General features: G+C 42.0%; 1 protein-coding gene across 1 annotated transcript in view; it reads right to left on the bottom strand.

Moving 5' to 3' along the window:
• Positions 1-1,240: 1,240 nt before the first annotated feature.
• LOC149835698 (cysteine-rich receptor-like protein kinase 2) overlaps positions 1,241-25,042 on the bottom strand; it is a 55,536-nt gene continuing 31,734 nt past the window's right edge. The window contains exons 5-8 of the mRNA XM_090008691.1: positions 22,879-23,092; positions 21,523-21,754; positions 2,488-2,638; positions 1,241-1,729 (exon numbers count right to left, since the gene is read on the bottom strand). Of these exons, the coding sequence (XP_089864817.1) occupies positions 1,418-1,729; positions 2,488-2,638; positions 21,523-21,754; positions 22,879-23,092 (909 nt within the window). The 3' untranslated portion in view covers positions 1,241-1,417. The remainder of the gene's footprint in view (positions 1,730-2,487; positions 2,639-21,522; positions 21,755-22,878; positions 23,093-25,042) is intronic.

Below are 25,042 nucleotides of genomic sequence, written 5' to 3' on the forward strand. Positions count from 1 at the left end.
TTTAGCAAGAAAGCTCGAGGAATATTTCCACCAGGCAAAGGCCAAAACGTGTATTTAATACTTCACTATACGTCCTTAAAAAAAAAACTTCTTTATACATCCGAGGTAAAAAAAAAAAATCATAATAGGTTCTTTGCAACTACACCTGGCCAGCAAGAGGATGCTCAAGATGGACACCAGATCGAACCCCACTGCTACCAGGATTGTACCGTCACTTTCTCCTGTCAGTCTGAGGTGCAAACGTTATATCGATGTTGTCAGTATCAGTCTGTATAGGCCGTACGTATCGTATCGGCAGAATATCAATAGGAATCACCCCTTAATCGGCTAAATTTTAATAAATGTAAAAAAATAAGAAAATTTAATATTATTTTAATGGTTTTAACGTGTCATGTTATGATTGACACATATAGTTTTTTTTTTTATCATCTTTGGCTGATACAGAACGATTCACTTGAGTATTGGTATCCGGCCGATACAGCTGAATCGTTGGCCAAACGATTCAACACCTAGCCAGCAAGGAGTGCACGAAGATGCTCGCGATGAAGCACACAGATCGAACCCTACTGCTACTAAGACGTACCCTGTCGCTTTCTCTGGTCAGTCCAAGACAAAAATCTTATAGTAACGAGTTCGTTGCACTACACCTGGCCAGCAGGGGGTGCACAGAGATGCTCGAGATGGACACCAGATCGAACCCTACTGCTACCAGGATGTAACCTGTTGCTTTCTCAGGCTAGTCCCCTATGAGCCATGGGTGACGTTGGATTGCCCGGGGTTTACTTCATGTGGAGGCAGGCCCACTAAATGAACCCTGTCCCTAGAAAGGTAGAGAGAGAGAGAGAGAGAGAGAGAGTTCTTTGCAACTCTTCTTGTGGGATGTCTTTTTTTTCTGAGAATGAAAAAAGATTTTATTAGAATTCAAACAGCATAGACGAAGAGGTCTCGTCATATAGATACAGATACATATAAATTTTGCACATGCTATATTTACAACTGAGAAGAAATTAGAGAAATATCTCGAGTTTTTTTCACAATGGCTGCTAAATATGCTAATGAAGGATTTTAATAAAGATCCCCAATTTTTTACATCCAGTTTAAGCTCCAAGTCCGAGTTGCATTGGAGAATACACAAATAATTACCCGCATTATCTTGATATGACATCCACTGATCAATTTTTCAAGAGATCAAGAGGCACTTATCCCATAGCCACCATTCATCCTTTGAGATAGATGAAACTCAAGACCAACAAACAGCAATAATCATACAAGTTAATAGAACAAAATATGCTGTTAAGAATATGAAGCATTGAGAAGAAGAGAGAACAAGGATAAATGGTGCTTTATTTAACTGAAGGCTTCCATTTCTTCAACTAGGTTACCGCCCGCCTAGTACATGCAAATGGAGGAAGAGAACTCAGCGAGCGGCGAGGGACATCGACATAGTGGCATTAGATTTGGACGAGGTGCTCGATGAGGCCGTATCACCGCGGACCCTGTTTGTGGCATCTATGAAAGTTGGCTTGGTTGGCTTGCTCAGTGTGGATTCCCCTTTGCTTAGGAGCATGACAACCACCTCAGACATGGTTGGCCTTAAAGAGACAGTAGACTGGGTGCAAAGAAGTGCTATTTTTATCACTTTTATCATTTCTTCTGGTGTGTATTCTTTCGCGTCCAAGTGCTGATCCACTAGTTCTAGTAGTGAGTTCGACTCATACAATCTCCATGCCTGAATGGACAAAAGAATGAATAGAATGAAATCATTAGAAAGCATAAACTGGATATCAGAGGGCTGAATAGAAAACTAAGACAGATTTGGGATGACCAGGGTCCAGGTCAAGTATATTCTATATAAAAGGTAGTCAAAGATATCAAACATGCCGACATTTCATGAGAGAACGATTCTCATTTGCCCCATTTCTCACATGCAAGCAAACGTGAGAAAATGAAGCAGTGAGATTCGAAATCACATTAGGGGCCATTTTACTCGCTTCTCATGATTTGAAATCACATCATATAACCTGTCATTCGGAATCACATGGGATGCAAGCAAACATGGCCAAAATCTGCTTCTAATAAGGAGGAAATTGATAAAGTTTTCAAGTTTGAAGATGCATCTAATTCACATCCACAACAGGATAACTAATGATGACAACCTTCATTCATTCCAAAGGAAGGTTCCTGTTGAATAATGCCAAAAACAGCGTCTTACCATCATCACTTCTGCATAATGCTAATAAAGTACTCATCTTGCTTTTTAAAGTGGCCAAATTTACTTGTGTTCTTGGTCAAAAGCAAGAAATACACAACTTTCACACAATGACGGCAAAAATTAATGAACATGCATCCACCATGTACTAAAATGACTCTTTGTGAACAGAAATGAGCGCTTTCAGCATCAGAAACTGTGATAATTTCTTGCTCGATGAAAAACTTCACTCAAAATTTAGCAATCTTACATAAAATGGAATCTAAAAAAATGCTTACCCATTCAAGCAGGTATTGAGTAATGGGTTCGAGCTTTATGTCATTGCTCTTTCGGCCACTTATGATCTCCAGGACCACCACACCAAAGCTATATGTGTCCACTTTTTCTGATAGTTGCCCGTGGATTGCATATTCAGGTGCAGTATAACCCCTGCTCAACAAAATTTTGAATTACAAAACAGCTTCTGACATTATGTCCAGACATAGGATTCTTTTGTGATTATCTATAAAATCTTGTCATTTCAAAAATGGTTTTCAGTCACTAAAAGATAAAAATGCCCCTCAGACAGACCACTCTAGTCTCGGTCTTCATCAATGGATCTTCCCAAGGTTGTATACACCTGAACAAAATGATAGTTCAACAGATTCAGAGAGGGTCGCCAAAGACTCAAGGCCTTAAAAGTGTATAGGCATTAGGAGACATTAGATTAAGTGTGTTAAATTTGGTTCAACCTTAGGATTAATGGACACATCCTATTCTGACCAAGTATTACAGGATCGTTTTTCATTCTCAAGACTCGGTTGGGAGACTACCAACTAAATCAAAGTGATATTAGACCCTACCTTCATCAGATCCGAATACATGTGTAAGAGTCTTTGGATCATTGTTGAACTCAATAGAAAACCCTTTATTGGAATTTAGTATCTAACTGACAACCTGATTAGTTCTGATCAGTGTTGTGAAAAGCGTTGAGGCGTAGTGAGGCGCTCCACCAAAATCTGAGGCAAGGCGTAAAGCGTAAGCCTAAAAAAAAATTGAAAACTTAAAAAAAACTATAAAAATATCTAAAATTATAAATAAATAAAAAATGCTTTATTGATAAAGCAACAACCAACAAGAAATAAAAAATCTCAAATAAATACTGAAAAATTATGAGATTAACATGTAAAAGTAACATTAATGCAACAACTTGATCTACATAAGTATCTAAGAAACTAAAATTCTCTCACAGCATGAGATCTTTTTATTTATGTTGTTTTTCAAACATTAGAAACCAAAATTCTCTTTAATTAAATTGATCTCTTGCTGCATTTGCAGGAAAAAAACAGAGCTAAAAAAACATCTAGAGAATAGCCATATGTAGTAGAAAAAGCATGGGCCTCTTCAGTGTTCAATCCAATTTCAGCAAGCAATGAAGTTAACTGACGCAAAACCGAAGCATAAGTGTTATCAAAATCCAGATAAAATCTCTCTCGCTCTGGGTCTCGGTTACTCGCCATTCTTCTACAGAGGAAGAACCGGAAAATCATTTCCTTCTTCTCCCAAAAACCCTTCTTCAGATTTCAAGGTACGTCGGTTCATCTAGAGACAACATAAATTTTTATTTCCTTCGAATTTAGTTCATGTAGTTCTCTATAATCGATCGCCCAAAAGTTATTATCAGTCACCCATGAGTTTTCCGATCACAAAATCACCATTTCTATCGAAATTCAGACTGCCCATCTAAGAAAATATGGTCAGGGAATCAGATCCCGTGTCGTTCTACAAGCGACTGTGCGAATTGGCGTCCTTGTCATCATCTTCGTCGTTGATCTTCCCCTCAACCTCCAATGTTGATTCTCTCTGTTCCCTGAAGATCGTAACCCATGTTTTGACCTCCGATTCAGTTCGGTATTCCTGCTACCCTGTCTCATCCTTTGCTGAGGTTGACCGACTGGTTGGATCTAGCCTTCGATCTGATGATCAGCCCATCTCCATCCTCTTGATTAATTGGGGGTGCCACCGTAACCTGCGGCGGATTCTAAATCTGGGGCCGCTGGCTCGGGTTTTCGTTGTCGACAGTCATCGACTAATCCATTTGCATAATCTCAGCAGCAGAAACAGCCAGGTCGTTGTTCTCTACACTCGGAATGATGAGGCCATTGCTGATGTTTCCTATGGTGTCGACGTTTCGAAGCTCGCTGATGCAGTAGATTTGGAAAGCATGAGGCGCGTACGCCTCACCTTGAGGCGCGCCTGAGGGCGTGTGCGCCTCAGGGCTTTTGCGCCTTATGCCTGCACCTCAAGGCACAAAGCCCCTCACCTTGAGGCGAGGCTCGCTTTTAATAACACTGGTTCTGATAGTGTGATGCAGAGCAGGAATGGACCCGGATCCATATTGCGTGACCCAAGCCGAGGAGCGAATCTACACTCTGGGAATCGGATCCAAGCAGCGGATCCAATCCAGATATTGGTTCCAAGACATGGGAAAGAGGCCCCGTTGCGTGCCAATTCCAGATCATGAGCCCAGAGAGTACAGGACGGACAGCTCCAGATCCAGTAGCACACCGGAGCGGCATCCGGTCCGGGGCCGGACCTGATACTCCGATCCAGCCAAAAGCCTTTAAAAACCCCTCTAGGGTTTCGTGCGGAGGACAGAGAAATTTGAGAAACCGCAGCAGCAGCTTTTTCCTTTCTTGCAGTTCTTTTATTCTTTATTTTTTTGTTTGCAACCTTTCTTCTGACAGTTTTCCCCTTTCAGCAGCTTTTCCCTTTGTTTTCTTTTTGTCAGTAGTTTAATTACATTAGACTGTTTTGCATTGTCGTTGGTGGTATTATCATTGTTTAAATTCAACCATTTGTTTCAATCAAGGTTTTCATTGAAATAAAGTTTCAGCTTTTTGGTCGGTGGCATTCAAGTGGTCGTTCATGTGTGTTAAACGACATGAGGTCGTTTTCGGTGGGCCTTTACCTTTCTTTTTCTGCATATTGCACGAACACTAGAATCGTGTTCTGTCAGTCGACGTCAAGGAACGATCAAGCAGAGTTTTTGTGGTTGCCGTTTGCTATCTTTGTGCCTTGCACGACGTGTGAGTCGAGTTCTTCCATTCAGCACCCAAGAGCCGCAACAGTTGACGTCCCCTGCATCAAATGGTATCAGAGCACCGGGCATCCTCTGTCGCCGGCAGCATGCCACCAAACGTGAGGAACGATCCGGCGAAGGAAAAGGAGCAGGAGGACACTGGCAGCGACGGTCAAATGTCGCGTATGATAGAAATGATGACCTGAATGGACGAAAATCTGTTGTGTGTCAACCGAGACGTGGCCAGCATGTCGAAACGACTCGATGGGGTTGAAACTCGGATCACGGTCATCGAGTCGCGGATGGAGCTCCACACGACGACCCCACGTCAAAGGGGTTCGGGACTGGTCGACGAAGCTGTCGTCCTCATTGAAGTTGCGGCAGTCGACTCAGACCAGTAGATCCGTCAACCTGTCTGTGCCATCACCGCGACCTCGGTACCTCCTCAACACTCTGAATCGGCTGTGGTTCGCACAACTGATCCACCTCCGATGAATCTGGGCAGCCGACACCCATCTGCCCTGGCGTCGCGGGTCGACCCGGGCCTACTGGGCCCCAACGTCACGCTAGGTCCAGTCGCAGGCCATGGTTCGTGGACTCGGGCCACTGGAACCCCGTCGCTAGCCAGACCTGGCCAACAAAGTCCCAGTGTCACGCTCGGTCCTGCCGACCAGGTGGGCTCATGGCCCCGCGTCGCGGGGGTCCCGCCACAAGCCGGGTCGGGACTACAGGACCCAGCCTTGTCGGCTCGTCCCGAAAAGGGGCCCCCATGCCCTGTGGCAGCACCTCCGCGAGCGGGAGCAGGTGGGTCCCACTACATTGGGCCGAACCTGAGTTCATTTCAGCAGAGCCCAGACCCGGTTCTCGGGAACCATTTTTCGGGTTCCAGGGAATGGGTCCAAGCCCCGAACCTCATCACCCGGACTGCCCAATTGGGTTTGGTTCGCGGTTCACCCCGAACCAGACCCAACCCGTTAGTTTTGACCCACAAAATGGATTTCGTACCGACCCAAACCCATATCAGACCGAGCTCTAGTTTGAATTTGAGTCGAGTCAAAACCAAACCCATAATCATATGGATCGTAGATCGAGTTCAGACCAAGCCTTTTATCCCCACAACTAGATCCTTGATCCAACCTATCAAAATCTGGGTCCGACCAGTAGTTTAGGACTTGACCCGATCCAGATCCAATCGGGTAATTCGTCCCAGTACTACACTACCCAAACCCAATACCCTTACCAGGCCCAAGCCTTTAACCCAACCCAGATCCAAAATCCCGTACCAAACCCAATCCACTGCCCCTACCCTAATCCAACCCATAATCCAGACCTGAACTATCCAGTCCCTACCCACTTAGAGCCTGAGACCCGACAACCCCATCCCCCTTACCTTGGACCTCTTGTCATACCGGTACCACAACGCCGGCCACAGATGGCTCCCTCCCACGGGCCAGCCAGGCCGACGCAGATTCAGCGAGGACCGACGCGACCAGAGCACCGACAACAGGTCGTCAGAATTCGCCAACTCTAGCAGCCAGGCGAACAGGATCACAGAGATGAAGCAGTGTGGGATGATGACACCTTCTGGAACGAGCATCCTACAGGAATGGTGGAGGCCCGACAACAGAGAGCACCAGAGCGCCCCTCCACGTATGGGGTGAAGTTGGAGCTTCCAGAGTTCGCAGGTCGGTTTGATGCGGAGTAGTTCTTCGATTGGTCATATGTCGTCCAATTCTTCTTCGACTACCACGATGTCGCCAAGCACCGTCGTGTCTCCCTAGCCTCTACCCGGTTAAGAGGCCTAGCACAGACATGGTGGGTTGAGCTGCAAAGGTCGAGAGAGCAACAAGGATTAGAGCACGTACAGACTAGTGAAGAGATGCAGCGGTTGATGCAGTCTAAATTTGTGCCGTCAGATCAAGCCGAGAAAGCCTACAAGGAGTACCTGACCATACGTCAAGGCACCAATACTATGGCGGATTACACTGCTAAGTTCCATCATCTTTCCCTACGAGTGCAGATCAAGGAGACCGCCCGCCAGCGGGTCACGAGGTATATTTCTGGTCTACGTTATGCTATTTCTGACTTCAGTTGCATCACAGTGGAGTCATTGGATCAGGCAAGTAGTTATGCCATGAATGTGGAGGAGAAACTGAAAAGAAGGCAGGAACATAGGACATCCCGTAGTGATCAGTCCAGTCAACCTAAGTCGAGTTTCCCAACCAGGGGAGCGAACTCCCCTAGGAAAGAAGACTCAAAGTCCACCCCAGGAGACGACCCTAGCAAACCCGATCAGTCTGGACCCGCATACCACACCAGATCCAAAAGTAAACCCACTGAGTCTACCATTCGTTGTTTTAGGTGCCAAGAGTCAGGTCATGTTGCGTTCAAGTGTCCTACCATGAGTAAGAACACCCATCTAGCAGAGGGCATTGTTGAGTCTGCGTCCGATAGTGAGAGCGAGGGTGAGTCGCCTGTTGAGGGAGATGATGGGATGAAAGTCGTAGAGTTTGATGGCAGCATCGAAAATTTGTTAACCATTCGTCATATTTTGACCACATCCCGAGAGTCAACACCGACAAACTGGTTGCGGAATAATATTTTTAGAACCCGGTGCAACTGTGAGAGGCGCGCGTGTGATGTTATCATTGATACCGGGGCGGTGTTCGAAAGTGTCGTATCCACCTTGAACCTAAAAACGAAAAAATTATCCCAACCTTATAAGATGGCATGGTTCAAGAAAGGAAACGAGGTACCTAACACCCTGCGTTGTCTAGTTCGGTTTTTCATGAGGGAGCATTACCACGATAAAGTGTAGTGTGATGTGGCCCCTATGAGTGTGTGTCACATCTTTGTGGGGCGTCCTTGGCAGTTTGACCTTAAGACCATCCATAATGGCCGTAGGAACATGTACACATTTATCTTTAAGGGTCATAAGATAGTTCTTCTTCCCACCAAGGAGACCGGGTTTCCCCGGCTCGCAGGCCTATTTGACTGGTCTTACCTTCTTGAGCTGCCCGAAGATTGGCACCATTCTCCTATATCTACTATGTTTGATCTAATTGCTTACTGTGGAGACAACAAGTCGTCAGAGCCGACTTTTCCCAACCAGGGGAGAATGATGTAGAGCAGGAATAGACCCGGATCCATACAGCGTGACCCAAGCCAGGGACCGGATCTACACTCTGGGAATCGGATCCAAGCAACGGATCCAATCCAGATATTGGTTCCAAGACATGGGAAAGAGGTCCTATTGTGTGCCAATTCCAGATCATGAGCCCAGAGAGTACGGGACGAACAACTCCAGATCCAACAGCACACCAGAGCGGCATCGGGTCCGGGCCGGACCCGATACTCGGATCCAGCCAAAAGCCTTTAAAAACCCCTCTAGGGTTTCATGCGGAGGACAGAGAAAATTGAGAAACCGCAACAGCAGTTTTTTCCTTTCCTGCAGTTCTTTTATTCTTTATTTTTTTGTTTACAGCCTTTCTTCTGACAATTTTCCCCTTTCAGCAACTTTTTCCCTTCTTTGTTTTCTTCCTGTCAGTAGTTTAATTATATTAGACTGTTTTGCATTGTCGTTAGTGGTATTATCATTGTTTAAATTCAACCATTTGTTTCAATCAAGGTTTTCATTGAAATAAAGTTTCACCTTTTTTGTCGGTGGCATTCAAGTGGTCGTTCATGTGTGTTAAACGACATGAGGTCGTTTTCGGTGGGCCTTTACCTTTCTCTTTCTGCATATTGCATGAACACTAGAATCGTGCTCTGTCAGTCGACGTCAAGGAGTGATCAAGCCGAGTTTCTGTGGTTGTTGTTTGCTATCTTTGTGCCTTGCACAACGTGGGAGCCGAGTTCTTCCATTCAGCACCCAAGAGCCGCAACAGTTGACGTTCCCTGCATCATAGTGGTTCAGCAAATCCAACTAAAATGCTCAGGTCGGTCAGATAACCACCCAAGTTCAGAAGGTCTGCATTCCTACTGCAAGGGACAATAACTTGTTTGCTCCAAACAAAAGGCCAACTTTGAATAACATTCATTTTATTTATGGACTTCTGTTTTCCATCACATATGCATGGGTACAGGTCATAGTCACACATATCAGTCTCGGCTATATCTCAGTGAGGCAATTTCTCGTGATATTATAGGTTAGGTTGAAAAATATCAGGAAAATCTTGGGCTTAAAAAAATTTAAAATATAAAAATAACAAAAATAAGTTAGAAATATCATGTTTAGACAATAAAATATATAATAAAATAAATAAGTAAAAATATAAAAAAGACAAAAAACATATTTAAGATGTAGAAAATCAATAACAAATAAATAAATAAGTAAAAATAATTGATAATGTCATGTTATCAAGAGAATATCATGGTATTGTCATGATAATATCGCGATATAATTAAATTGGCGATATTTTCAAATTATCACGATATTTTATCTTTAATATCATTCACTAAAAATACAACAATAATATCATAATATTTTAAAAATATCGCAGATATATGTGACTATGAGTACAAGTATGGGTGCGGGCATGTACCTGTGATACAGGAATTTCCAAAAGTATGGGTACATGGATACATCATATATGCATGTGTACTTGTGTGTGCATGTGAGAGAGAGAGAGAGAGATTTACTGTTATCTTTATTTATGTGCATGTGTGTGTACAAGAATGGGTGCGGGCACGTACTTATCTTTATTTATTTATTTATTCTTCTTCTTCTTTTTATTATTATTATTATCACGCACACAAAATGTAACGCCCCAAAATCGTGGACTTGAAACCTTTTATGAAAAAGGTTGAAAGCTTTGAAATCAATCATTTATCAGAGTTTAAAACAGAAGTTCAGCGGAAGATCAGGTTCAAAACAGCAATTCCCTAGACCTTGGGCGCATTACAACATAAATGTAGACTTCCCCTTACAAACCGATTTGCAGTTCAACTATATATTTTATTGAAATGAAATAAAGAACCAAGTTTTAGTAATACAGATTTAGAAATCCAGAGTTCTAATCAAAAGAGATGCTTTCAAAGAAACTTTATACCACATTTATCAAAAGTGTCCCAGAAGCGCAACGTCAGGAAAGGGCCTTGCCTTGAATGCATCACGTCATCGTGCCATCGCAAGCTGTCTCAACTTGTCCAGCACCTGCCCATTAAATGGGTCAGTCTCACAACAGACTAGTAGGGGTGCAAAGGACAAGAAAGAACAAAAGCTGCAATAAGTAAGATAAACGCTAGCTCTAGCAGGAACAAGCAAGACTAGCAGATCTAACCAAACATGTTGTAGAGTAAGCAAGGCTCTAGTCAGGCAAACAGCTACATACAAGAGCAATAAGGATTATAGTGCTAAACAAGCAACTGTAGCAATCACACAGATATAATAGGTGAAGAATAACTAACTCTATCCATCAGTCAAGCAAAGCAATTGCATAAGACAAGCATTCATAACAACGCTCGTAATACATATACAAGTATCATTGGATGGCTCAGTCCATCGGCAAGTAGCTACCTTAATTATAAGGCACAAGCTATTGCATCACAAGCAATCATGTAGCAGTTATATCACAATATGCAACAACTAGCATAATGCTAGTATTATAAGTAATTTGACTAGTATGAGAAGCTAGTCATTACTTAGCAGAACTGCACAAGCAGTTTAACCAACTAGAGTAATGTCTCGATAGGCGTTCATAGCTCAACGAGTAGCGTACAGAACTACCGAGCTAACAAGCAAGCAAGCAGTGCACGTCACAACACGCATATCTCATGATCATGTGTATAAGTTATATCTTGTCTCATTATTGAGCAGGCCGTTGTGGGTACGCACAAGGCAAAATGTAGAAACAGCCGAGATCGATTCAAGGGTCCATTATGCTATGTATTTTATTATACCCCGAATGACTGACTGAGTCCGCTTCCTAAGGGGACGGCCAGTGACCAAGAGAGTAAATCCCCAAAGGCAAACAAAGGCCCAATGGATGCGCATCCGAACTTCTGCAGAACTGGCCTGAAGGATTTCTCCTAACCTCCGATGACTGGGGAAGGTCGGATCTTTGCCCGAGATTGCCATTAATGACTGTCTATCGAAGTTTTATACCATCCATCCTCTCTCTTGATGAACCGTCCCGAATGAGCACGACGGAGGGTTTCTTAACCGTCGTCCCATTCTACATACTCTGGTCTTTCAACCCAATCGAGCATCTTGCCTATGAAGGCGCATGATTATTATTTAGGTGAATTATACGCGTCATTGCGCGTTCGAGGCAACCACACACTTTTCATCCTACTCACTGCAGTACGCAACGTACCTATTCAAATGTACAACCACGATGAAAAGGGTCAGTCCGTAGTGAGGGTAGAAACATCACTCTTGTGATCTCAAACACATGCCATTGCATGTTCGAGGCAGACATAGACCTCTCATCCTACTCATCGTAGTACGCAACGTACCTGTTCAAAAGTACAACCACGATAAGAGGGGTATGGATCTCTCGCAGGAAATCCCAACACTTCTGCTTTACAAAAGCCTACAGTGAACTCATTCAAGTTCCAACTTATCGTGCTCGGGTCCTTTAGACAATCGCAAGCATTCTGCCTATTAGGCGCATATCAAAATAGCAGGATTTAGCTTAATGTGTCAATACACGCTTAGAGGTTACTATAGACTTTTTGTCCTGCTCTTCGTAGTCCAAACATATCGTACGTAACTAAAGGTACAACTACAAGAGGAGGAACATGGATCCCTCGTAAGAGATCCAACAATACCTCCACAAAGGAAGGAAGGCGCTACAATCATGGTTGAACCAGAAAGCCTAGAAACTAGGTCTCGCATCAGAGGCAAGGTAACGTCGATCTAGCGATGGCGCAAGTACCTCGCTAGGATCCCTGCCCTACTCGTGCATAGGCTTATGAACAAGGCTATCTGAGTCGTATCGGATAAGTGAACTAAGGTTGTTAACACACCTATCCCAAATACATCGATTTGAGAGATTCAACTGTTATCTCTGCTTTACGAAGCTATACATCTTGAAAATAGGTTTGCACCTAAGACGATGTCTTTGGAGAACCGAAGTGCATAAGTGTGTGTCGTGGCTTGTAAGACAAGTGAAACGATATACACTATACACTCGAAGCTGCACTCAGGGAGTGCAAGCTGACAAGGGGCAAACCCGTGCACATACCAATACAATGGCAAATCGAGAGGCAAGACTCGATGGGCGAAGCTGCACCGCGAGGGTAGAACGCTAGAGCTCCACACTAGGTATGGGATCATACCTCGATCATCGTAACACACAAGCAGGCAACTACGTAAGCAACTCGTGAGGTAGGAGATCCTATACTAACTACGCAAGTGTAAAGGATGACTCACGAGGTATGGGGGTTGCACCTCGATTAAACGATAAATGTAAGCAAGTAAAGAAGCATACGACAATGATAAGAATACATGCACGAAGGGCAACAGCAAGGTAAGGACGAACATATGCAAAAGGTAAGTGCAAGAGCAAGCACGACAACACAGGAAGGTAAAGTACGAAAAGAAAAGCAGAAGCAAGGCCATGGCGCATAAAGCGCGGGGCAACAAGTAAATGCAAGAAAGTAAAGTGCAAGAACGTAAAGGAGGACCAGGATTACATCCTGTAGAACAAGGCAGACATAAGCAAGTAAATGTCAGGGCGCAAAGCGCGGGGCAGCAGAAAAGTAAAGTGCGAGAAAGTGAAGAGGACAAGGATCGCAAAACCGCGTCCTTAAGTTAAAAGACAGGAAATGTAAAGACAGGAATGAAAAGCCTAGGCACATATAGCACGGCGGCGACAGAAAGGAAAGTGCGAGAAAGTAAAGAGGACAAGGATCGCAAAACCGTGTCCTTGAAGGTAAAGACATACGTATATATATTATACGTATACATATATCATTCTCTTTTAGTTATCTTCCTTATTTTAACATTTATCAGTTCATTGTCCTTTCACGCAAGAATCCCCTATCTTAAGGGGTTGCGGGTCCTCGTACGCATGCAGCGTAGGCAAACAAGAGCTCGAGCCACAGAGGGCGAGCTGGATCCACCGTTCAACCTGGAGAGCTTGGAACATTAGTATATGCCGAAGATAAACAAGAAGCAACAAAGAAAGCGAGGCCTCTTGCCTGCAGGAGGCAGATGCAGGAACTCTGCATCCTACAAGGGTGCTAGAGGCAGGGGCTTCAGCCCTGCCTGGCAACAGCAGCAGAGGTAGGGAGCAGAAGCTCCCTGTCTGCTAGCACAAAGAAAGGCAGGGGAGGGAGCAGAAGCTCCCTGCCACAACAAGGCAGGGGGGAAACACCCCCTGTCATAACACGAGACAGGGGCGCAACCCCCTGCCGGCAGCAAGAACAAGGCAAGGGGGCAAAGTCCCTTGCCAGAGAATCACAGAGATGCAGGGGGCAAGCCCCTGCTCGAAAACAGGAAAGCAGGGGGGGCTTCGCCCCCTGCTGGCACAACGCAGGAGGCAGGGGGGCCTCGCCCCCTGCCGGCACAACGCAAGAGGCAGGGGGACAGAACCCCCTGCCGAGAAGGAACAAGAGAGCAGGGGGGCTCCGCCCCCTGCTGGGACATCAAGAGCAAAGAAAAGGGACAGGGGAGGGGGGGGAACCCCCTGTCGAAAGGCAAATGGCAGGGGGACAGAGCCCCCTACCGACAAAAGAAATGGCAAGGGGACAGAGCCCCCTGCCGGCAAAGCGAATGGCAGGGGGACCGAGTGTTAAAATGTATCTCTCTTTATGTAAATATTTACATATATATATAAAGAGAGATACATATACATATATATATCATGTATATATGTATATGTATATCATGTATATATGTATATGTATCTATCTTTATATATATATATATATGTAAATATGTATGTTTCTTTTTGTTTCTTTCTTTTCTTGTAAAACTCGCAAGGGTATTTTAGTCATTCCTCTTTTGCACATATTCATAATTATGAATATGTTGTAATTCTTTTTGCTTTTTCACTTTTCTTCTGTCTTTTTTCTTTTTCGTTTTTTGTCCTTATTTTTTGTTGACTCAAAGTCAACTTGGAGGGCTCAACACTAGCTGTTGAGCCTCTCCAACGGTTAGAATTCTAACCGTTGGAGGGGCTCCAACAGCTAGTGGAGCCCCTCCAAGGCTCCTTTTCTTATTATAAATAGGGGAGTTCCCCCTTTGTAATCCTCACTTCTTGGAGCTTTTGTTCTCCAATCTTCTCAATAAAATTCTTTATATTTTGTATGCCTTTGTGCATTTGAGTTTCTTTATTGTACCTTTGTGTACATTTGTTCTAAGTGTTCTTGTGCATTTGTGCACATTGGTGGTGGTGTGCTCATCGCACACTTTATCTCATTTTTGAGATATTTTCACATGGTATCAGAGCTAGACTTAAAGGAAAAGAAGATCGTGAGTTGTGGTGGTTGAAGTGAAAACTCGGCTCTTCATTCTATGTTTTGGAAGCTTCCTACATCAAGAAGGGACTCATTTCGCATTGTGGTACGCATTTATTTCTCTTTGTATCCTCTCTAATGGGCGAAAAGGATTCTCACTTCTCTCTTGGCTTCAAATTGAATGGAACGAATTATCATGTATGGGCCGGGAATATGGAGGCCCATATAAAAGGAAAGGGTCTTTGGGGATATGTTCAAGGAACTATTCCCGAACCCGTACCAAAAATTACTACCCTTGACAAAGGGGAGATCAAGGTTCTTGAGGGAGAAGAAAGAGAAAAGGCTTTTGAAGATTACAATAAGAAGCATGAAGAATGAGAAATGAAAAACTACAAAATACTCTCATGGTTCTTCTCTTCGGTTGAGACCAAAATTAATGTCAATATTCTAAAGTTCAAAAAGGCATGTCAAGTATGGGAATATCTTGAAAGAATGTATACTTCAAGAGATTTGTCCCATAAATATTATCTCCAAAAGAAGGCCTTAACCCTTCAACAAGGAGAAATGTCCGTTAGAGAGTATTTCGCCTAGTTATCCACTATTTGGGATGAGCTTGCCCTCCAAGAACCTAAATGGAGCGGTGAGGCTATTGAATTGAGAGCCAAACAATTAGAAGAAGATCATTTCTTTAATTTTTTAAATGGGCTTAGACCCGAGTTTGAACAAACTAGATCCTCTCTCTTATCTTCTTTCTCTTCCCCTCCGTTGGAAGATGTGCTTACCAAATTAAGTGGAGAAGAAACTAGATTGGGAATGAATAAAACCAATCTAAGTGTGTTGGTCGTTCCCTCTAAAGATGAGGATGAGGGTGCTTATGCCGTCTCAAGACCGGGGAATAATGTTAAAACCTATAAACCCCCTCATTTTAACAAAAATCAAGGAGGAAGAGAAAATAGTAGGCATTATGGAAGGAGAGATTATAGTAAGATCATATGCCATTTTTGCAAAGAACCGGGTCACATTAAACCGGTATGCCCTAAATGGAAGAAGATGGTGGCTATGTCTACTACTTTCCAATCAACCAAGGAGGAAGGTCCTTCTACTTCCAATCATGCTACTTTGGCTCTCAATCAAATCATGGAAGCTCTTCAACCACTCCTCAAGGGATCCGTTTCCGGAGCCGCCATGACCACCTTCTCTCCTCCCGGTAAGACTCTTTGGCTCTTAGACTCGGGTGCATCCTTTCATATGACTCCAAATGTTTTTTCACTTTCTAAATACTCAAAAAATTTGTCACCCTCTTTTGTCTCCACCGCGGATGGGGCTTCTCTTGAAATAAAAGGAATTGGTGATTTTGAAAGGCAAGGTTTTTTTATTCCAAAAGTTAGATTTATACCAAAACTAAATTTAAATTTGTTTTTCGTCTCTCAACTATCGGATCATGGGTGTGATATCAAATTCTCATCAAATAAATGTCGGATACAGAATCGCCGGTCCGAGAAGTTGATTGGGGAAGGCTCTAGGAAGGGAGATCTTTATCTCATGGAATTTCTTCAAATTCCAAAAACCTCTTTTTGTAATGTAGCCCAACATAAGGATATAAATGTTTGGCATAAACGCCTTGGGCATCCAAATATTGTCAAGCTTTCGTATTTACATTTTGCTAAAACCTTATGTAAAGACAATTTCAATTGTAATGATTGTATTCTTGGTAAAATGAGAAGCTTACCTTTTGGACAAAGAACTATGTTTTCAACCAAACCTTTCGAAATTGTGCATTCGGATGTATGGAGACCGGCACCCGTTGTGTCTAAGGGAGGTTTTTCATATTATGTTATTTATGTGGATGATTTTTCAAGGTATAGTTGGATATACTTCCTCAAACATAAACATGAGGTTTTCTCTACTTTCAAGATCTTTCACATGTTAATACAAAATGAATTCAATAGTAAATTACAAATTTTTAGAACCGACTCCGGGGGAGAATATTTCTCAAATGATTTCAAAAGTTATATTGAAAATAATGGGATTGTTCATCAAAGGTCTTGTCCCAAAACTCCCCAACAAAATGGGTTGACCGAACGAAAACATAGACACATAATTGAAACTACAAGAACTTTGCTAATTTCTCAAAAAAATCCAAAAAGATTTTGGGCCGAAGCGGCTCTTGCATCGGTTTATCTCATCAACCGACTTCCATCCAAAAACTTGAATCAAATATCTCCATATGAAATCTTGTATAAAAAAGAACCCGACTACAATAGGTTAAGAATTTTTTGTTGTAAATGTTTTGTTCTCACCGATAAGAATGATAAATTATCTCCCAAAGCTATTCCTTGTGCGTTTTTAGGATATTCGGAAACCCAAAAAGGTTTTAGGTGTTATGATATTAAAAATGATAAACTATATGTTTCAAGAAATGTAACCTTTTTAGAAAACATAAGTGGTTTTGAAGAACACAAAACTCATGAAGATAATGCCGATTATTCCTTTTTGTTTGAACTATTATCTAGAAATGAAGTTTTTTTTAGCGATGATGAATTAAAAGAGAATGAGGATATAAGTGAAAGTATTCCTCAAACCATTCATGATGAAGAAGAAATGATAAATGAACCAATTACCTATACTCATAGAGATAAAAGCACTTTTAGAAGTGCAATAGAGAAATATAGTGATCTTAGTGAATCTTCCAACAACTCTCGAAGAACTGAAAGATCTAGGAAAAATCCTTCTAGATTTATATCCTATGAGTCTTTTTCTCCAAAACATAGGGCATGTCTTAGTGCCATTCATTCATATCAAGAACCTAGAAATTTTAAAGAAGCTAAGGAAATGATTGAATGGAGGGATGCCATGGACAACGAACTTAGAGCCCTCAACAAAGCCAAAACGTGGATTTTTCAATGTCTTCCAGAAGGAAAAAAAACAATAGGATGTAGATGGGTTTTTAAAGTCAAAACCAAGAGTGATGGCACTCTCGAAAGATATAAAGCCCGTCTTGTCGCAAAAGGATATAGTCAAGAATACGGCATCGATTACGAAGAAACCTTTGCTCCTGTTGCACGAATGGTTACTGTAAGGTGTTTGATCACCATTGCATCTATTAAAAAATGGAATATTTACCAAATGGATGTTAAAAATGCATTTCTAAATGGGGACCTTAATGAAGAAGTCTACATGGATGCTCCTCCTGGTATGAACATACCAAAGGGGAAAGTCCTTTGTTTGCAAAAAGCGCTTTATGGTTTAAAACAAGCCCCTAAGGCTTGGTATGATCGATTTAATGATGTAATGGTTCAAAATGGTTTTTCCTCATGCTACACTGACACTGCTCTGTTTGTCAAAAAGTCTGATGCAGGAATTGTGATTTTACTGTTGTATGTTGATGATATGTTGATAACAGGTAGTGACATAAAGGGCATCAGAAACATTAAAACCACTTTAAAAGAAAGGTTTGAAATGTCAGACCTGGGGTATCTGACTTACTTTCTTGGTATCGAGGTAGCCTACTCTCATAGAGGCTATTTTTTGTCTCAAACTAAACTTGCCTGTGAGATTCTTGACAGATCAGGTATTACTGATGATAAAATCTGTGAGACCCCTGAAATTGTGGGATCAAAAATGAAGATCGATGATGGGAAACCTTTGGAGGATCCTACCCCCTACCGGCAACTTATGGGATCTCTAATGTATCTTAGCATCACAAGGCCGGACATCTCTCATGTCGTGCATACTGCAAGCCAATTTCAGCATGCTCCTACATCCGTTCATATGAGTGTCGTTCTTCGAGTTGTCAGATACTTAAAGGGAACTTTAAACAAGGGAGTTTTCCTTTCCTCTTCTTCTGAGTTGAATTTAATTGCATATACTGACTCTGATTGGGGAGGTGACCCAAATAACCGTCACTCCACTATAGGCTTTTGCATTTTTTTAGGTGAATCCCTGATCTCATGGAGATGTAAGAAGCAACAGAAGGTGTCTCTATCATCCACCGAAGCAGAATATCGAGCCATGGCGTCTACAACTATGGAGATTGTCTGGATTCATCAGTTGCTGCAAGACATGGGGATTCCAATTAAAGAACCCACAAAGTTGTGTTGTGATAATAAGAGTGCAATCTATATTGCTAAGAATCACACGTTTCATGAGCGGACAAAGCATATTGAGATGGACTGCCATTATGTCCGAGAGGCATATCTACAAAAAGTCATCGACCTTCCTTATGTAACGTCAGAATATCAGTTGGCAGATTTCTTCACCAAGGCGCTTTGCTCTCCAAGATTCAACTTTCTCCTTAGCAAACTTTCGGTCATTGTGCCCTAAGTTTGAGGGAGGGTGTTAAAATGTATCTCTCTTTATGTAAATATTTACATATATATATAGAGAGAGATACATATACATATATATATCATGTATATATGTATATGTATCTATCTTTATATATATATATATATATGTAAATATGTATGTTTCTTTTTGTTTCTTTTCTTGTAAAACCCGCAAGGGTATTTTAGTCATTCCTCTTTTGCGCATATTCATAATTATGAATATGCTGTAATTCTTTTTGCTTTTTCACTTTTCTTCTTTGTTTTTTTTCTTTTTTGTTTTTTGTCCTTATTTTTTGTTGACTCAAAGTCAACTTGGAGGGCTCAACACTAGCTGTTGAGCCTCTCCAACAGTTAGAATTCTAACCGTTGGAGGGGCTCCAACAGCTAGTGGAGCCCCTCCAAGGCTCCTTTTCTTATTATAAATAGGGGAGTTCCCCCTTTGTAATCCTCACTTCTTGGAGCTTTTGTTCTCCAATTTTCTTAATAAAATTCTTTATATTTTGTATGCCTTTGTGCATTTGAGTTTCTTTATTGTACCTTTGTGTACATTTGTTCTAAGTGTTCTTGTGCATTTGTGCACATTGGTGGTGTTGTGCTCATCGCACACTTTATCTCATTTTTGAGATATTTTCACACTGAGCCCCCTGCCGACACAGTAAGGGAAGGGGGAAAACGGAGCCCCCCCTGCCGAACTAGCAAGGACAGGGGGAATGGAACCCCCTGCCGACAAGCGTCGACGACAGGGGGCTCAGTCCCCCTGTCGACCGACTCCTCACATAGGAAAGAAAAGAAGAAGTGAGAAGGGGTTTATACCTCGGGAGACCACGGCCACGGGGGAGTCGTCGGGCTGGAAGGAATGGGAGGCCGTCGATCGAAGGGTTGGGGTCAACAGCGATGACGCAGGTGTCGCCGAGGAGACGATGGCGTAAGGGGAAACGGGAGACGAACAGGTGGTTGGCCTCCTGCAGCACACGGGACGAAGAGGAGGGGATCTCGCGTCGTCAGGGCTGGAAGGTCGAGGGCCACTGTCGGCTGAGCTGCCTTGACAAGGGTGGCGACGTCGATGGCCGGCAGGGCTGGGCTCGAAGGTCGCCGGCGCACGAGGTCCCTGGCACAACCGACAGCCAGACAGGGAGGGTTGAGAGGTGGAGAGTGGCGAGCAGGGAAGTCGGAGCTAAGAGGACATCGGTGGCTGAGGATGCCGACTGCCGAAGGTCGTTGTCGACGGGGTAGCGAGGTCGTCAACCGATCGCAGTAGAGAAAAAGGGGGAAAGAGAAGGGCGGCCAATGGCGACGATCGTCGGTGGCTGAAGGGGAGATAGTGCCTCCCAATGGCGGTTGCAGGGAGGATCGCTGGTCGCCGATGGCCCCAGGGGAAGTGGAGGAAGCGAAGAGGTGGAGGCGGTGCCGTTTGGCAGCAGAAGGGAGCAGTGGTGGTCGGCGACTGAGTCGCCGGCGTCACGCGACTCAGGAGACAGCAAGGGGGAGGCGGCCGGACAGAATCGCTCGTCGACGTCTCCGATCGTCGGCGGCAGCGGCGTGAGGGGGGGGGAGCAGATGAGAGAGAAGGGGTGAGGGTTTTGAACCCTCGCCCGAGACGCTGTCCTTTTAAGGACACCGACTTCTCGAGAATTCGAGAAGCCAGGGCGCGGGTCGGCTCGAGCTCGGGTCCAGCCCGGATCCGGGCCCGACACCGGGGTTCAGACCCTGACACGTGTCCGACACGTGCAGGGCACGTGTCTGACACGAGTCGGACGCGATTTTTTTTTTCACGGGCGTTACACAAAACACCATACCCGAATGGATGAAAACAACCATATGTAAAAATGGACAAAAATAACCCCTCATGTTTGACCAGACATTTACTGCTTATAAATCAGAAAAACGGGTACAGTTTGCATATGGTCCAGATCCAAAACTTGTCTGATCGGTATTCGACGCACCAGCAACTATACACATTTGGTATAGTGTTGACTGTTGACACAGGCAGGGGAGCCTCCCAGAAGTATCCATATTACATAGTTTTTTCTTTTTTATGAAGACAGTAGCTTTTTAAAACATAAAGAAACAAAAAAATAGTAGTTCTATTCTGTACTACATGGGACACTATTTTCTGTAGATGCAAGAAAACTTTGTACACTAACCACTATTAGAGAGGGACAACAGAAACTTAAAATTTCATAAATCACTGAACAAAAAGAAGCCAGTGGACTGGTAGGAGTTCTGTGTGATGGATAAGCAACACAGAATGCACTTCACAGCCCCATATATTATGCTTTATGCTTCCACACCAATGTCCATGCATGGGCAAGTCATGGTACTACTACAGTGCCCTAGATGTGACTGGCAGGGATGTAGCTACAAGAAAATCCTATACTGAAATAATAATTGTAAATTCTTCAGTATGAGATTAGACCTAGCGGAGACTGAGCAGAGTAATATTGAATGGCAGAAAGACAGAGCCTTAAAAGCAAAAGGAAGTGTGTGAGGTGAGTGTGAGTGTTCAAATTACTTACAGAGTTCCTGCAAATCTGGTGCTGAGATGGCTTTGGCCTTCAGGGAGAAGCCTTGCAAGTCCAAAATCGGCAATCTTAGGCTGAAAATCATCATCGAGGAGTATATTACTTGACTTTATGTCACGATGTATTATACATACATGGAACTCCTCATGCAAGTATGCAAGACCCCTTGCGGTTCCAACAATTATGTTAAACCGCTGCTTCCAATTCAGTGTTCCTTGCTTGTCACCTGCAGAAATTATGAAAGGGACTAAGCCTGACAATACTGAAAGCATTTGTAGGCACCCATATATATATATATATATATATATATATATATATATATATATATACCACACACTCACGGATGCAGAGAGAGATTCACCATAGCATAATAAAGGAAGATTTTGAGGCAAACAACAAAACCCAACTTAAATAACTGTCCATAACCCTGCTTCTAAAAACAGAAGTCCCTTAATCTAAAATAATAGAACACACACATAAACATGCATATACACACAGACAGACAAAGAGGAAGAAAGTCATTATTCAGACTGATGTATACTATTCACAGCACCAATCAAATGCTTTAGACAAGAAATTTCTATCTATGCATCTTGGACCTAAAATGTGAAACTGTCAGCTTTGGCGTCAAACGGTGATGAAATTCCCTTCAATCTGACCTATGATTTCTCACATTAATGCTTCCTAAAGAGGCACAGTATAGTTATGAAAACAATTGACTATGCACAATCATCCTAAAACTTAAGATTTTAGAGATTTTACAAAATTATTTGATGAACTTATACACCAACAATCAACCAAAACACATGATGTGTAACAGCTAAATGGAAAAGCTTGCCACATCTTAATCAAAGGTTATCAGTTTAAATCATGGTTTAAAAACTCGCCGGGTTGACTCGGCCCGGATTGCCCAGTCACCGGGTCAAAAACCAGGTGTGACCCGACTTTAACAAAACTCGGCCGAGTCATGGGCTGCCTCGGCCGAATCATGGGCGAGTCATGCATATATATACATATATAATATATTTTATATATAATTACATATATTATATGAAATATAATATAAATATTATGTATACTATACATAAAAATATGATTATACATGTATTAATACAATTCTACATTAAATATATTATAAAAAATATCATAGAATGTATGTTATATATAATATATTGGTAAAATACTATAAAATATAGATAATATCTACATATATTTATATATTTTAACATGACCCGGACGAGTCACGAGTCACTCAAGGAAGAGCCGAGTGACGATTCACTGGGTTTTAATACATTGGTTTAAATCTCTCTTGACAAAAATGGAATTACAGGAAAAGTTTGAAGCAAATACCAAATAAGAATCTGTCAAGACTTTTATTTGGCATGTATTCATACACAAGCAGCATATCAGGGACTTTGCTGCAACAACCAAGCAGCCGAACAAGATTTCTGTGATGCACATTGCTAATAAGCTTCACTTCACCCAGAAACGACTCCTTTGTCTTTTGTGATTGTTCTATTGCTAGCCTCTTGACAGCAACCACCTTCCCATTCTCAAGGACACCCTGTCACAAATTAAACCAATGATAGAAAATCAAAATTTTGCACCTAGTGTTGCCTAAGTATTAATGTTGTTGTAATCTAAAAAGGGAAAAGAGCATGGCTATAATAGAGATCTAAAATTGGCAATAACAGAATAGAAATAAGCCTTTGCAATTGCCACATCTAGTTGAACATTTACTTTTCCTAATATACTACATATTATATTACCAAGATATGATATAAAAAGGAGACATATCATAGGATATGAAATGAAAAGGAGACACATCATAGACATGAGTGACACCACAAGGACTACAACACGCGTCCACGCATGTGCTCATGCATGCAGACGGACACACACAAATCCCAAAACTCAAAGATCAATTGAATTTGATAATAGATCCATTATCATAGGTAACTCTGTCTTACAGTAGTTAAGCTCATGGCTTGAAAAGCAACAGGGTCAGTGATAAGCAAAAAATATAAGTCTGAGTATATATGAAAGCTATAAGGAAGCCTGTTAAGTAAGCATCATAAAGTGTGCAATTCATATCTGACATGTACGAAAAGCAAATGGTGTGCTTAACACTACAAAGTTGTTAATTTATATAGCCAATCTCTAATAATTTGCTATAATATTGAACCGAAATTTGTTAGGATGCATATAATTAATTTCATTTTATATAATTCAGCTCATAGCAATTATAAAAAAATCACAAATTCCAATAACCACCTCACTACATGTAATATTGTGTATTTTTTCATGATTTTTAATTTCAAAAATATGAATTTTAAATTTAATATTTAATTAAATTGATAAAAATCATAAAAAAAATATATTTAAATATATGTGGCATCAGCTGGATATGAGTGTGGCTCAGAGGCCACTGACAAGACCTAGATGAGCCAATTAAAATTTGAGAAATTTTTTGTTTTTAACCTTTAAATTCGAGCAAAAATCGAGCGAAATTCAAGTTAAATTCAGACAAAATTCGGAGGCAAAAATCAAGTATGTATTTTGTTAAATGTGTCTCGTAATTCTGAGCACGTCGGTGTCCTGTTTTTTTAAATTGAGTTACGGTTGGCCCGAAAATCGCGTTTTTCAAAATAACCTCTATTTTTGCCTTTTTCTAGATTGGATCAGACTGGATCCACTGTGTTTGATCCAAGTTGATATGGATCTAGATCCAGTCCAAGACCCATATTAACTAAGATCTGGTTCAGGTAGGATTCATATAGATTTCGGATATGGATTTGGATATTTGATCTGAATCTACATCTGAAATCCATATATAGCCAATTTAAAACTTTAAAATCAATTTACATTTTAAGTTGATTAGGTAGAGTTCTACCTGGAGTAAAACCACGGTTGCCAGTCAAGGAAGCGGGAGCTGGAAGCGATACGGGAAGCGATACTTTCAAAATTTTAGGAAGCGAGAAGCGTGGGACGACTTAGAAGCGAATCAGGAATCGTCTCAGAAGCGACCTAGGAAGCGAACCGAAAGCGACCTAGGAAGCGAGGGGGAAGTGAAAAAAGAGAAAAAAAATAAAAATACAAAAAAAATGGAAAAAACATTGTCTAGTGAAAGTAATCACTTTTTTCATATCAGATTCCATTTGATAAAACATTGTTTTGACAGCTAGTGAATTGTGTATAATGGTTGTTTTGTTTGCTTGGTGGCACATATCTTAGTTGTGAATATATTCCCGTTTGATTTGTGTTTTCAACCTTTAGATGATATACCCTACTGCCTCTATGTCTGTTTCTGGCTACTGTCATATGGAATTTGTTGTCTGTTGATTACTTGGTGGTACTTGATTCACATGCTGGTCGAAGAACTTACTGTTCAGTGTGTATTATGATAGCTGATACAGGCAAACTACCACTGATATATGTGATAATAGCCCCGATATCTCTTTGTTTCTTTTATTATTCACTTTGTTATACTTCTTTTTTATTATTGGTTACAACT

Source organism: Nuphar pumila, chromosome 6 (genome assembly GCF_984573655.1).
Source record: "Nuphar pumila chromosome 6, dmNupPumi1.hap1.1, whole genome shotgun sequence".
NCBI lineage: Eukaryota > Viridiplantae > Streptophyta > Magnoliopsida > Nymphaeales > Nymphaeaceae > Nuphar > Nuphar pumila.